Source organism: Myotis nattereri (assembly GCF_964212035.1).
Source record: "Myotis nattereri genome assembly, chromosome: 7".
NCBI lineage: Eukaryota > Metazoa > Chordata > Mammalia > Chiroptera > Vespertilionidae > Myotis > Myotis nattereri.
In genome coordinates this window covers 61057955-61073357 of record NC_138082.1, presented here as the reverse complement: position 1 = coordinate 61073357, position 15403 = coordinate 61057955, and the positions used below count along the sequence as shown (strand labels likewise).

General features: G+C 40.2%; 1 protein-coding gene across 1 annotated transcript in view; it reads left to right on the top strand.

Moving 5' to 3' along the window:
* Positions 1-15403, top strand: part of FMNL2 (formin like 2) — a 323355-nt gene that overhangs the window by 232276 nt on the left and 75676 nt on the right. Inside the window, exon 8 of the mRNA XM_081095526.1 lies at positions 12521-12629. Coding sequence (XP_080951652.1) covers positions 12521-12629 — 109 coding nt within the window. The remainder of the gene's footprint in view (positions 1-12520; positions 12630-15403) is intronic.

The following is a 15403-nucleotide window of genomic DNA, read 5'->3' as shown; positions in this document are numbered from 1 at the left end:
CACGGTGCTCTGTGTGATAGCTACTGTTACTTTCCCCAGGAGGAAACCGAATCTTCTAGTGGTTAAAGCAACTTGTGTGGGATTAAACAGTAAGTAAATGAGGCAGGACTTGGAGTAAGGTGGCCAGACTCCAACCTCCATGCTACATTATCCTGCCTGCTGATTTATAGGATGATCCCTCCCCCCCCCCGCCCCCGCCGTAAATATATTGTTTTCATATCAGGTGTCTGATGTCCCCTGCAGGAGGGGCTTTGGCTTCTTCCAAGAATAGAAGAATCCCATCTATTTCGATAGATGCCAACTTAAAGGAGAACAAACTACAAAGAAAAACATATTTAAAATTATTCTCGTAGATAAGCTGTTAATCAAGATTTTTGTTAAAGAAAATGCTGTTAAAGTCTTTGGGAGGTAATCAAGGATTATTAGCCCCATTTACAGGTGAGGAGGAAAAAAGAAAAATGAGGGAACAGTCATTATAGGAAACACCCAAGTTTTATTTCTGAGGGAGGAGAAATGTTGAAGACACTCCTTAACCTGATGAAAATCTGAGGTTGCAGAAAATGAAGTAACCATAAAATAAAGACTTTCTCGCCGAAACCGGTTTGGTTGGCTCAGTGGATAGAGCGTCGGCCTGCGGACTGAAAGGTCCCAGGTTCGATTCCGGTCAAGGGCATGTACCTGGGTTGTGAGCATATCCCCAGTAGGAGATGTGCAGGAGGCAGCTGATCGATGTTTCTCTCTCATCGATGTTTCTAACTCTCTATCTCTCTCCCTTCCTCTCTGTAGAAAATCAATAAAATATATTTTTTTAAAGACTTTATAAATTTTTCAGACTTTGCAAAAATATTCTGCAATTACAAACTTTCCATTTTACTTATTGGCACATTGTAAGCAAAAACAACTGAAAGTGTTCTGTGGTTGTGTGTCTGATTTTTGTATTTCTTTATTTGAAATTGTAAAAAGAGAAAAGTGTACTTGGGTTAAGAATGGACTTCCACATTTTCAGATTGGAGTTTATCGTAATGGCCCTGCTAGTGAAAATGGTGACAGTTTTAATTATATATAGCTTATGGGAGCACCATACCCAACAGATTTGTCCAGCATTTCCCACTATGAGTTTAACTTCACTTTTTTCTGTCGTGTGTGTGTGTGTGTGTGTGTGTGTGTGTGTGTTCTGTTGTTGTTAATCCTCATCTGAGGATATTTTTTCCATTGATTTTTAGAGAAAGTAGAAGGGAGGGGGGGAGGATGTTGGGGAGGGGGGAGAGAAAAACATCAATGTGAGACACACACATCAATTGGCTGCCTCCTGCACCTGCTCTGACTGGGGTCGAGGATTGAACCTGCAACTCAGGTACAGTGTATGTGCCCTTGGTTGGGAATAGAACCTGAGACCCTGTGTTGTGCTGACTGACGCTGTAACCACTGACCCACACTAGCCCGGGCCACTTTATTGTATCTTTGATCCAGCAGAAAAACCAACTGAGAGGGGCTTTATGGAAATGGAAAAACAAGTCGCCTAACCAATGCATTGTTGGGGATCTATCTCACAGATTCTCAGATCAGTGAGATGATAGGGTCCAGGATCCACCTCACATGGTGTGGGATTAACCCTTTGAGTGCCAACCAATATCCTAGGATCTATGCTAAAATTGCCAAGGCATTTTTGCTGATTTTACAGCAGTTCAGGAAAAAAATTATGAATCGCAAGTAAATGAAGTTACATATTCAGAAACTTAAGGAAACCTTTACTACATTGACATATTTAGCAATATCATCATCACTAATAAAAGCAGACTTAGAGCTGGACACCATTTCGAAGCTTTGATAGCATTCCCGGCACTTTCGGCGAAAGACAGGAGGAGTGCAATCACGCTCCCTGGCACTCAAGGGGTTAAATTAGCAATTCCTGTAAAGAACCTGGCACAACAGTGAGTCATCAGTAAATGTTAACTATATAGGTTGAGGGAAACACTGAAGATGACTCAGCAGATTTCTATAGCTGTGGTCTGGTACTTTCATCAGCAAGATTTATTATATACTTAATATGCGTAGGGTACTCTGCCATGTGCTGAGGATACAGAAAGATACATTAAATAATATATTTGTATATGATTCATGACTGATAAAGGACTTGTTCATACTTATTACTATATCTTCATAAAGTCTTTGGGAGGCAGTCAAGGATTATTAGCCCCATTGACAGGTGAGGAAGCTGACGCTCGGGAAATTATCCATAGCTAGTAAGTGGCAGAGCCAGTATTTATAATCAAAGTCTTCTGATTTCTTCCACTTTGTCATAGTGTCTTCACGATTTGACTGAGAAAGGAGTGTAGATATGTTTGTGTGTGTTTGTGCACACACAAATGTCAAGCATCATATGAATATAACCAGAACTAATGATATGAAACTTTAGAGGCTAGCGTGAGCAGCAGGACCTATGGGAGATTCATGGTGTGGCTGGATATGAGGTACAGTGAGTAAGACTTGGGGTGTGACTAGGAAAGGGGAGGAGGAGGAAGGTGGTATGAGCAGTGGTTCAGTGGTAAGACTGCCTGGTTTGTTTAGGAAACAATGAATAGATGAGTCTGGCTGGAAGTAGTTTAGAGCCAGTTGACTTAATATTTTGAAAGCCAAGCTACTGAGCTGTCATTTTAGTTCAATGGTAATGATTTACTGAAGGTTTATGAGAAGAGGAGATAATTTGGGATAAACAGAAATATTTCTATCTAAAGGTCACAAGAAATAGATGGCTTCATTACACACTTCACATAGGGATGCATCCTGATTAATTAGCCACTCGTAGCAAATTCCTTTGACAAAGGGAATATAATGAAAAACCAGAAAGTTAAGACCAGCAATGGCTCCCATTCATATGATGGAAGACTGTTCATTCACTACTCCACTCAAAAAGCATGTACTGAGACCTTTTGATTTACGGCTTCTGCTCTAGATGCTATTTGGTCCTATAAGGGGGAATGGAGATGAACAGAAAATTTCAGTGACTTTAAAAAAGGTTCATTAGGAGTTTTGTGTACTTTTCTCTCTGTCTCTGTCTCCCTCCCTCCCTTTATTCCCACTTGAACTATCTGGATTCACCTCCTTAAGCTCTGTTTCTTTTGGCGATAGAAAAGTGCTCGACTCATTTTTTTCCCTTTAGCATCATAAATTTTATGTTTAAGTGATAGAAAAAAATATATCCAAGTGACGCCATGTCTGAAGGGTAAGAAAGACGAAACCTAACATGCCAAATCTTGGTAGAGTGCTATTAACCCAGACTTTGGAACCGTAAGGGACTAGTACAGTTATGCCAAATTATGTGACAGAGCCAGTTGGCAGTGCATTCCAATTGGGTCGAACCCTTATTAGCTTTCAAGGTAGTTCTGATTACTATTCTTTATTTATAGGTAGATATTAGTTTGATATCTAAATAGTTAGATTGTTTGAAAGTACATTTTGTACGAGAAAATATATATAACTTTTCTTTTTCCTGGAGAAATGACAAATCTCACGAATGTTGTCATGGAAGCTTCACAGGAGATTTTTGAAATACCTTTTTGTTTTCCCCCCAGACTCTGAAAAAGCCTGGTTAGGTCAGCTCAGGAAATGTTCATTCAAGGTTCTGCAGTAACATGTTCTCTGTGGCTAATACAGGCTTAGAGGGAGAGGCAGACGCGTGCATAACGCACATCCAAGAAAATGTCCACTGTGCTCTCTCTGCAGCTCACCTGCACCTTTTCCCCTTCTCTCCCCAGGCATGTCTTCTTTGCCTTTTGTTCTCCAAAGCCTCGTGGGCCCTTCTTCTGCCTCTGTAACTTGTTTCCTGAGCCCACACAGCCCAGCTGGCTCACTTCTTCCACAGCTCACTTTTTCTACCTCTGTGACTTTCTAAATAAACTTTCACATGGAAAAGAAAGAAAAGAAAGAACATATCTAGATATGAGCATAAGTTATGACTTCAGATGTGTGATCAGACTTATTTCAAGGAATCGTTGGGTGAACAGCAACTTCCATATTGGGGTTTACTGTTTGGTGCTTTGCAGATGTAGATCTCTGAACAAAATCCAGTGTTTGATCACTGCTAGCTTTTGCTCACGAGTAGTGGTCTTTTTCTTGTACTCCCAGAATGATCATAGACACAGTACTTTCTCATTCTTAAATTTATCATCATTGGCTTCTTAATGTATTGCTTTTACTTTTTAATATGATAAGAACACTTAACATGCGGTGTACTTTTTAAACAAATTTTCAAGTGTACCATACAGTATTGTTAACTATAGGCACACGTTTTACAGCAGGTCTCTAGAATTTATTCACCTGGAATAATCAAACTTTATACCCTCCTCCCTCCCCCAGCCCTGACAACCACCATTCTATGCTCTGCTTCTGTGAGGTTGACTATTTTACATCTCTCATATAAAAAGTTACACAGCATTTGTCCTTCTCTAACTGGGCCATTCCGCCACGGCCCTCAAGTTCATCCATGTTGCTGCATATTGCAGGATATCCTGCTTTCTCGAGGCTGAATAATATGCCAGTGTGTGTATTTACCACATTTTCTTTATTTGTTCACGCGTCGATGGACATTTAGGTAGGTTATCTCTGCATCTTGGCTTTCGTGAATAATGCTGCAACACACACAGGAGTGCAGATATGTCTCTGAGTATTTTTTTGGATAAATACTCAGAAGTGGGTCAGATCATAGCAATTCTATTTGTAATTTTTTTTAGGAACTTTCATATGTTGTTTTCCATAGTGGCTGTACCAATTTTTATTTCTAGCAACAGTGCACAAGAGTTCCCATTTTTCCACCATCTTATCAGCAGCACTAATCTTTTTTTCTTTTTGCAAGTGTCTATATAGGTATGAGGTGTTATCTCGTGATTTTGATTTGAATTTTCCTGAGCATTAGTGATGAGCATCTTTTTATATATCTTTTGGCCATTTGTGTGTCTTTGGAAAAATTCTATCCAAGTCCTTTGCCCATGTTTTAATGGGGTTACTTGATTTCTGGCTGTTGAGTTTTAGGAGTTCCTTATGTATTTTGGATATTAAGCCCTTTTCAGGTATTTGGCCAATATTTTCTCTCATTCCATAGCCTACCTTTTCATTCTAATTCTTCCCCTTACTATGCAGAAGCTTTTTAGTTTTATGTAGTCCCACTTGTCTGTTACATTCCCAAACAGGAGGACCTACTTCAGAATTGCTGTAGTTCCCTGACAGTGAAGAGTGGTAGGAGGACAGCCAAACAGGACTCTAACCAAAACTCCCATGAGCATCAGCCATAATGCAGGCTACTAACATATACTTGGCAAGAGAAATTCCTACATGTCTAATCTGTAGTCAAGCAAATGCAAGAGGGCTACTTCCCTGGATTTCCTTTGCTGGCCTTGCCCTTTTATGTGTATGTGCTTTTAGGAATAAAAAAAATTGGGTTTTATTTCCCTTGTCATTTATTAGAATAAGTCGACTTATTGATGATTGGTGCTCATCCATCAGTCATCCTGAAGGGCTTTCAGAACAGAACTGCCTTCTTGCCCTGCAGCACCTGCTGCCAGGGCTGTGCAGGCTGAGCTGCTCACTGCCTGCTCCTCAGCAGGTTCTTTGCCTCACACGAACTAGGTGTCTCAGTTGGCAGTTGGCAGCCATAGACCCGAATAGGAAATGTTTTCTATACGTTATCTAACAGGTATTTGTAAAAATTGCTTTTTAAAAATGCCTTGTACTCATACTAGCATTAATTTATAAATTCTTCATTTATTTCATGTATATATAACTACCAATGCATAAAATTAATACAAGTGGTTAGAGTCATGACTCTTTGGTTTTGATCTTAGGTCAGTTTTATAATGCGTTTCTTTTCCATATTCACGGAACTTTCTGAGTTCCAATTGGCAGCCCTTCCCAGACAGTGTCTCATCTCTGAATGTCGGGGTAGCATTTCGTTTTAGCTCAGTGCTTGACAAGATAATAGGCAATTCTCAGAGTTGGTGGAGAAGAGGGCCTGAGAAATTTGGTGGTATCCGTTTCCTATAAGGTTTCTGTGAAAATGGCCTCTTAAAAAATGGAATTTTCTCAAAACGCTTGACCTCAAAAAACAGCCCTGAGTAACTCCTCCTCATTATTTTTTCTACATAAGGCAAGAGCTCCAAAAATTAGACCCAGGGCTACTTTCTGCCTCTGGGAAACCTCTGTTAAGTCCAGGCTTCAGAGCCCCAAAGCTCTGCTTGCCCGTCTGGGGGAAGAGGGTGTCTCAGGATTTAGATAGTCCAGGCCTGGGTCACAGCCGCTCCGTAAATATTTCATTCCGCTGTTTTTCCCTTTGGAATTCAAGGAGTTTTCTCCGATCCCCACATCTCAGGGAGCCTGTCCTGACACACCAGAGAGACCCAGTTGTTTCAGGATCTCGTTCTACCTGTTCCCATCAGCTTGAAGGAATTGTTACAGTTCAGAATGAGTACATTGGGCAGGAAATTATCTCTAAATGTCTCTTATGGGATGCCAGTGAAAACGTCACAGTAAGGACCTCTGTACAGGCTCTCATCCATAAAAGCAGTAGTGGTCTTTTTTGGATGGTCAAAGTATGCCAGAACTAACTTTTTTTAGTACTCTAGAAATAAAAGTTTTTCTGCAATCCGGGAAGCATCGATTTGGGGAAAAACAAGTGAATCTAAGGACCAACAGATATTTTTGTGGTGTTTTTACTTATACTATTCCCCTCCCTCCCTCTTCAGTTCCACAGTAGCCTTGAAAGCCAGTAGCTCCATAATCACAGTCCAGACCATTGGCCTGGCGGCCAGTGGAGGGGGGTGAATGGAGTTGAAGCTCTTTCCAAGCCCCTTCTTCCTCCTTGTCCTATAGGTTAAGCTGTGATGTACCATGAGTCCTGAGAACTACTAGTGAAGAAGCCAATTTCAAGTGTCAGTTAAAGTAACATGCACCGTTAGCTGTTGACAGAGTCTGGGAACACTCAAGACATACTACTTGGCACAGGACTAAAGCTCATCGGCCTCAGTTATCCATGGGGGACCATGCAGGCCCCAGTGCTGCCTGGCATTTTTAATATACCCCTGTGAACTGTGGACAGTCTCAGTCTGGCTTGGTTCAAATAGTCTCTATTTGTAGTTTCATAGTAGCTTCAGGAAGGAAATATTATAGGAACTGGTTTCACTTTATGTAATTGTCTAACAGAACACGTGATTAGAACAAGGGTATTAGTTTACCCTTACCTCCTACTGAGTCACCAGCTTAATTCCTTTAAAGCTCAGGTCTTTGTGGAAAGTGTATTCAAAAAGATCAGTGCTTGTGAAAGATGAAGAGAGCTTAGCCTAAGGGTTCTGTTGTAGAACAGGATGCAGGCGGCCTTACATACCCTCTCAGAGGTAGTATATTGAATTATATCTACTTGTGTTAACATGATTATGCAACAGCACCTTGTACATGCGATGTTTGGCAGTTATGACTAGTTTCTTTTGAGCTGTTTGAATTTTTAATTTTTAATTTTTTTTAATTGGTGGCCGATTATTGCTGTGATTTCCCAATAAGGGAATCAGTGTGACTCATACACCTGATAGAATTTTGTGGCCCTACAGTTTTTTCTGTAGAAACTGTTAATCATTGTCTTCTGGCTTTTTGACCTCCAGGTGGACATTCACAGCACCAGGGAATTGGATTTTTAAGGCTTCATTTTTCTGATGGTGATACTTGCTTCTTTTGTTCCATGTGTTGGGTTGGGATTGGGCCTCATCACAGAAACCCTAACCTGTGCTTTATGAGGGTAGATCAGGAGCCGCTCTCCACCTCAGAGGCCTTCTAGGAAACATCCTGCCCGGTGATTGGAATGGGAAAAGCATTAATGGTCATATCCTCCAGCCAGCCCTCTGTCTTAGAGGGATCTAAACCTATACCCTCCACAATAGTTTGTTTTTTATGTAGTGTTCTTTTTCTTTATTTGGAAAGTAATTCACATCTATTGTAGAATATGGACAGAAGTAATGAACGAAAGTATCTTGTAATTTCACCATTCAAGGAACCATAAGACAGGTATGCTTTGAATCGGCATTGGTCATATTTCACGTCCAGTTATGTTCATTGTCATGTCACCTCCATGATACTCATTCCATTCCTTTTATTTATTTCTTGAATGAGAGCCCCATTTAAAAACAACTTTCATACACCTAAAAACAGTTAAATAAAGAGTAAGTCTATATTAACTCAGTTAAGTCTGGCTTGATTCAGAGAAGAATGACTGTATGGGGATTTTAACTGTGATGCTTTGCAAAAAAGTTCTCCTTTGAGAAGGTGTGACTGTCTTCACTCCAGCATGTTGTGCTGTGCAGGTGTGTGTATTGTTATTGAGTTTATTTTACACATTTATAATGTGTATGTGACAGACAGGGTAGGCTGGGGCTGGAGTGTGGACAAAGCACATCGTAACACAAGGGCTTTCGATATTAATCATCTGTTGCTTCTACCCTAGATGGTAAGGCATTGAGGACCAAAGCAACACCCTTATCCTTCATTTTCCCTTAGCATTGAGAGTCTAACACAAACAGCAAATGCTCAATAAAACAAACTTTGGGGCTTTGACAAGAGATTTGTTGGAAGTTTTATGCTGCCAGAGAGCCCCAGAGGCTAGTTCTTCTCACCTTGTCCAGGTGTCTTTGTTGTGGTGAAGTGGCTGTGCCACTTGTTAGTCCTAATGCATCTGGTTGTGGTTGGGATTTTGGCGTCAATTTGGTGGACTTCATTAAAACCAGCTTCATGGGAATGGGTTTCTTGGATAGTATCACTTTGCAGCTGAATTTAAAACCTGTTCAAAAAAGAAAATAAAAGGTGTAATAAGTGACTCAGATGATAAAGCAAATAAACCAAATATCTTATTATATAGACTGTCAAATTCAATAAAACATGAATGCTGAAGAGTAGATTAATGTGCATGCTAACCGTGCAGGTTTAAAGGTGACCCTAAACTAAGTCCTTGGCAAATACTGTATTTGCAGAGGTAAAGAGCTGTGACTTTAATCAGGTACATTTATTTAATGGGAGAAAATTCTTTAAAATGAGTGTTTCAAAAATATAGTATAGACCAAAATTTCCTATTAATTTGAAAAAAGTTCTCACTTTCCTGGTTAGTGATAGAGGATAAAGATTTGAAAACTTCGCTTTCCAAGTGGATTGGCCACTGTGTTCGGAAGATGCTCAGATGCTGCTACTCTCAGTACAGTAAATGAAGCCTTAATCCTAGTGGTGAAGTGATCACCGGGAGAATGATACCCATGGAGGACCAAAGCCGAAAACACTGTCAAGATGACAGGATGGGAACATTTGACAAGGAACTTGTCAGCGCGTAGGGCTGTGGGCAGTAGCTTTTTCACGTGATAACCAGACAGATTGTGTCAGTGAGTCAGACTAAGAGCAACTTGTAGAAAGTGGCTGCCCTGAATCCCAGTGAGGAGATGTGGGATCTGGTCTGATCTCATCTCATCTCTTCCCTGTATTTGCTATGAGGAGCTGACTTCTTTGGGCTTCGTTTTTCTCATCTGTATCAGGAAAGGTTGGTGTAAATGAAATCACAGATCTCTTTGGCTGTCATTGCTATGATTTTTGTTCTTATTGGTTGTGGTGGTGGTTTTGTATTTACTGTAATGCAGTGATTTTAAATGTAAGTTCAATTGTTGCCTTTAATACCCACTCTATTTTAGTATGAACAAAAATTGGAGGAAAATAGTTTTAGATTAAATACCATGCATTTTAGTAAAAAGCTTAGCTCTATTGTTTTTAACAGACTGTCACTAATAAAGAAAATACATTGTTTTTATTAATTGACATCTTATATATTGTATATTTTCTAAATTCCTTAAATATTGATAAATATGCATGTGCTTGTTCATATTAAACATGTTCTAAATTTGCATTTTACCACCTACTACAACAAAGAGAAGTCTTTTTTGTGTTATTATCCTATATAATAAAAGCCCAATATGCAAATCGACCAAATGAAGGAACAACCTGCAGAACGACTGGTTGCTATGAGGCACACTGACCACCAGGGGGCAGACACAATTCAGGAGCTGCCCCCAGCCCACAGGCCTCAAACCAGTCAAGAGAGGTGCCAGCGGGGCCCCCCGATCGCCCCGCTGGTCACCCTGTGGATTGGCCCTGATCGCCTGCCAAGCCTGGGGACCCTCCCCATGCATGAATTTCGTGCACCGGGCCTCTAGTTTAATAAATAAAATACTATTCTACTTAATCTATTTTTGCTGGTTTCTGCAAGTAATGACAAAGACACTTGGCTTTTTTATTTTTTGTTAATCCTCACCTGAAGATATTTTTCCATTGATCTTGAGAGAGAATGGAAGGGAGGGGGATAGACAGACAGAGAGAGACATCAATTGGTTGCCTCCTGCATACACCCTGAGCAGGGCCAGGGACTAAGCCTGCAATTGAGGTACATACCCTTGACTAGAAGCAAACCCAGGACCTTTCAGTCTGCGGGCCGATGCTCTATCCACTGAGCCAAACTGGCTAGGATGATATTTTGGCTTTTTAGAGTCTTATTACAATATAGCTGAAGAACCAGATTAATAAACAAAAGTAAGGAACTTGCTATTGTACTTTACATCTCTTAGGAAACACCATAAGGTGTAAATTTGATCTACTTTCTGGAGTCATTAAGCTTTATTTTGAAGTGGTGCAGAAATGTGTGACTGTGTAGACTGGCCTGTTCCACCTTCCTTAAAGAGTTGTTTGCTTTGGTCAGTATATCTTCTGCAGTCATTGCTGCACATGAATAAAATTTAGCAAAGGAAAATTGATTTCCTCGACATCACCTTTTCTTTCTCCCTAAACTTACCCTGAAACTAGTAGTACTTGCTTTTAATTAATAATGACAGTTACCCCTCTAATCAACTATTATACACCTAACAAGTGATTTCAATGAAGAAACACAAAACTGAGGTTAAAATAGGAATGGTAGAGGAAGGGAAAGAATTTCAGATGTAGACTAAGAAGATCACATATATTGGGCCAGACTGATGTGTGGTTATTTTTTGAAGGTGCATCAATCTCTGTGCACACTCCATCAAGTGTGTTAGTCATGCTTCAGCCAGGGTTATGGCACAGTGACACATTTTAAAGCCATATTTTAGATGTTGAAGTTGGGCTTACACACGGCAAAATCTGAATTTGTTTCCTTAATGTCATGTTTGCATTCAAAAATGAGTTAGGCCAATTTCCATTGCTCAAATTCTGCTTCCCAGTGTGAATAATGTGGGAAATCCTTGAGTAAAGCATTCTTATAACTGGCATGACAGACAAACAGATTTTAAATATTCAGGTATATTGAGGCAAGGGACTTATTGAAATCAAAAATGTATTTGGCTCATTAGTGGGCTCATGTGAAAGAATCATCTTTCTTCCATTTGATGGGTTTTTTTAATAGAAAATAAAATTTAAACTAGCTGAACAGTTTCAGGCAAAACTGTCAATTCGGTTTTCAACTCCTAGCCTGCACGTAGGGGACTTTTGAAAAAAATATTAATCATAACTTCCTTAAAGTTTTAATTAGCTCAATTCAAGAAGGAAGGGCTGTGGCTTATTTTGTGGAACACTTCTGTCATTGACTCTGTCTATAGCAAACTAGTAGTTGACAACTTTTGCAGTTGGCTACATTTCAGGCTCGGAGTTGCAGGGAAGACTGTCCTCGGAGGCAGTCATTTACAGCCCTGTCATGTTTTCCACTTGCACCTGTTACTTTACATTTCACTTCTTTACTACGTGCAGGCTCATACATCCCCAGAGAGAACTACCATGGCTTAGCAATGCAGGGTCTCTAGAATGGATCCTAACGTTGAAACATCTTAATCCTGTGAAATATGAGCATATTCTCCTCCAAGTTTCAGCTGCCATACCAGGCTGTAGGTGAGGGATCAGGCTGTGGAGGCATTTGTATACTATTACGGCTGTGCATACCATTAAGGTCTAGTATCACAGGCTGATATCAAAGTTGCTAATATATGACCTTGCCTAGGCTTAAACTCTGAATGCTGGACTCCCGAGAGCACTCATGGGAAGGTGCAGTTAAAATAGTGTCAAAGATTGGAAGTCTATATGTGAGCTAAGTTTCACCTGATCACTTGTTGGCAAATGCAATCTGCATGCATGTTGCCTCCGATCACCTCTGCACATCTTGCTTGGCCTACTGATCAGGAGCTGGGGACCGTTGTTGAATCCCACGTACAGTCTGATTTGTGATATGGTTGAGTGAAGTCGAGCTTCATTGCCCCCGGGTACCTGGCCTGAGAAATGATGACCAGTGCACGCAATTATGCGGTCCTCCCAATGTACGGAAATAGCTTTTGGTGATGGGTTTATGGTTGGTGGTTTGGACCTGCAATCCTCAGTTCGGTGCAGGTAAAGATAGAGAGAACATCCTTTTTTTTTTTCTTTTTTTAAGTGCATGTGCCTGTGCTAAGAGTGTAATCTATAGTGTTACAGAAGTTTCCTTTTTTTCTTATAGATATAATACTTTGCCAAGCAGAAGAACCTTGAAAAATTCCAGATTAGTGAGTAAGAAGGATGACGTGCATGTCTGCATCATGTGTTTACGTGCCATCATGAATTATCAGGTATGTTTGTGTTTCTGATCCTTGAAAAAAAATCTGAATTTGTCAGACTCCAATCTTGTCCCTTTTGGTTTCCTTGTATTATTTCTGTTTGAAGTAAATATCAGGATTAAATTAGATTCTATTGAAAAAGAAAGGTCTGGTTTTTTTCTAATGCTCAAGATTTAATTTATTGCCTTGATATTTTAATTAGTATTTATCATGTATTTAAAGGGAAGATGTTTGCCTCCTACAATGATAAACTTGTCTAGATTACTTGACCAACGTTTGGGACCATTTAAGACAGGGCAGTAATGGGACAACTTTAGAACATTAGGAGTGAGTAGACTCACACACTGGGTTGGTCATTGGTTCTCAAAGGGCTCTGTGGTAAACAGGCAAACAGTTACAATTACTTGTCTGCTGGACCCAGTGGGTCCTAGTATCTATAAGAAACACCCGGACGATTTTTGTTACAAGTTGGGTTCCTTCTTCAGGTGATTGATGTAGGTTATCTCCACTCTGAGAAACACTGGGAGAGAGAGTGCCTTGTGGGGGGTTGGATTAATCGTAACAGGGAAGTGGAAGTTAGAGCCTGGAATACTAGGGTAAACGGACATGGTCAAAGGTATAATTAGATCAGCTAACCAGGGTGAGAATTAGAAAAACAAAATTCATATGTAAAAATAGGATTTGATTTCCATTTTTAAGGATGCTACAGGTGGGCTCAAGAAGAAATGGGAAATAAATACCATATAGAGGGTCAGTAATTGAATTCAAACCCAGCCCAACGTAATGGTGCTGAATTGAATTAAAAAAGGGAACATGCATTTATTTATTTTTTAGTCAATTAATATATTTTTTAGCATTGTCAGACCCTGTTCTAAGCACAGGAATACAGCATTAGATAAACAAGTGTCCTAGGGAACTTACTTTCTAGTGAGAGAAATAGATGATAAATTGTTAAACTATATAGTGTTCCAGATACGGTTGCTGATGAAATGAAAACTAGTATTTACAAATACTTTTAGTGTTTTTAAACCAATTAATTAATGTAAGACTCATAACAGTGCTGTGAAATCTCAGGACTATCACTTTCCCCATTTTATTAATGAGGAAACTGAGAGATAAGACAGAGAAGTAATTTGCTCAACATTATATGACTAATAAATGCTGGAGTCAGATTCGAACCCATGAAGACTGGCTCCAGAGATCTATTACTAAGTGTTATAGAAAAAATAATCAGGAATTAGGGATAGGAAGTGATGGACATATCTGTTCAGTTTTAAATAGGCCAGCCAGGCCCTAACTGGTTTGGCTCAGTGGATAGAGCGTCGGCTTGCAGACTGAAGGGTCCCAGGTTCGATTCCAGTCAAGGGCATGTACCTTGGTTGCGGGCACATCCCCAGTAGTGGTGTGCAGGAGACAGCTGATCGAAGTTTCTCTCTCATCGATGTTTCTAACTCTCTATCCCTCTCCCTTCCTCTCTGTAAAAAATCAATAAAATATGTTTTAATAAAAAAAAAAGAAAAGAAAATAAATAAATAAATAAATAAATAAATAAGCCAGCCAGGAAAGTGTCACCAGGATAACATTTAGTAACAACTTACACGAGGGAGCAGGCTAAGGGATATGATAGAAAGTGGATTCCAGGCAGAGAGAAGAGCAAGGGCAAAGGCTCTGAGACAGGAATAAGTCTGATGTGATCAAGGTACAGAAAGGAGGGCAGGTTAGATGGGTCAGAGTGAGTAAGAGGGAAAGGTAGATGATGAAATCTGAAGCTAACAGGGCTTCCTGGTTGTGGGGGGCTTTGTAAGCCAGTCGGAAGACATTAGCTTCACTATGAGTGAAAAGCTATTAAAGGGTTATGAGGAAAAGTGTGAATTAATCTGACACTTGTATTTAACATGATCACTCTGGTTTTTATGTTTAGGATTAACCTTGAGGGGCAGAGACAAAAGCAGGTAGACCATTTAGGAGGCTGTTGCATTAATTTAAGTAAGTGTTGATGGTGGTATGGACCTGGATCATAGGAGTAGAGATGATGAGAGGTGGCTAGATTCTGGTTTGATTTTGTTAGTAAAGGCAATAGTATTGCATATGTGGTGAGGAGTGAAGGGTGGCTCCAAGGTGTTTGTCTTGGGCACCTGTTAGATGGAGGTGCTATCTACTAAGATGGGGAAGGCTGCAAGATGAGCAGATTTGAGACTCATGATTAGGAGTTCTTTTTGGAGGATGTTAACTTGGAGGTGTTCTTGGACATCCAAATAGAGACCTTTAGTAGGTGGTTAGATATGCCATCTGAAGTTCAGAGCAGAGGTCTGGCTGGAGGGACAAATTTGGGAGTTAATAGATGGTATATGGATGAGGTAAACAGATACACAGAGAAGCAAAGAGGTCCTGGATAATCATGGAGCATTCTGTTTAAATATCAGAGAGATGAGGAAAAACTAGCTAGAGAGACTGAGAAATAGCCTGGGCGGTAGATCCAAGTGCGGGAAATGTTTCACGGTAGAGTGCTCAGCTGGGTCCAGTGCTGTGCTGTCATGTAAGATGAGGAGTGAGAGTGTGGGCCATTGGTGATGTTGGTATGAACAGTTTCATTGGAGCGGTGGTGATGAACTGCCTGATGGGAGGAGTTTCAGGAGAGAAGAGAGATGACTGGGAGTCTGAGTGCTGGAGTTTTGCTGTAAAGGATAGCAGAGACATGAGGCAGTAGCTGGACAGTGTAGGGCCAGGAGAGATTTGGTTGTTGTTACTTAGGGTAAGATCATTTGCATCATGTTTTTATGTTAATG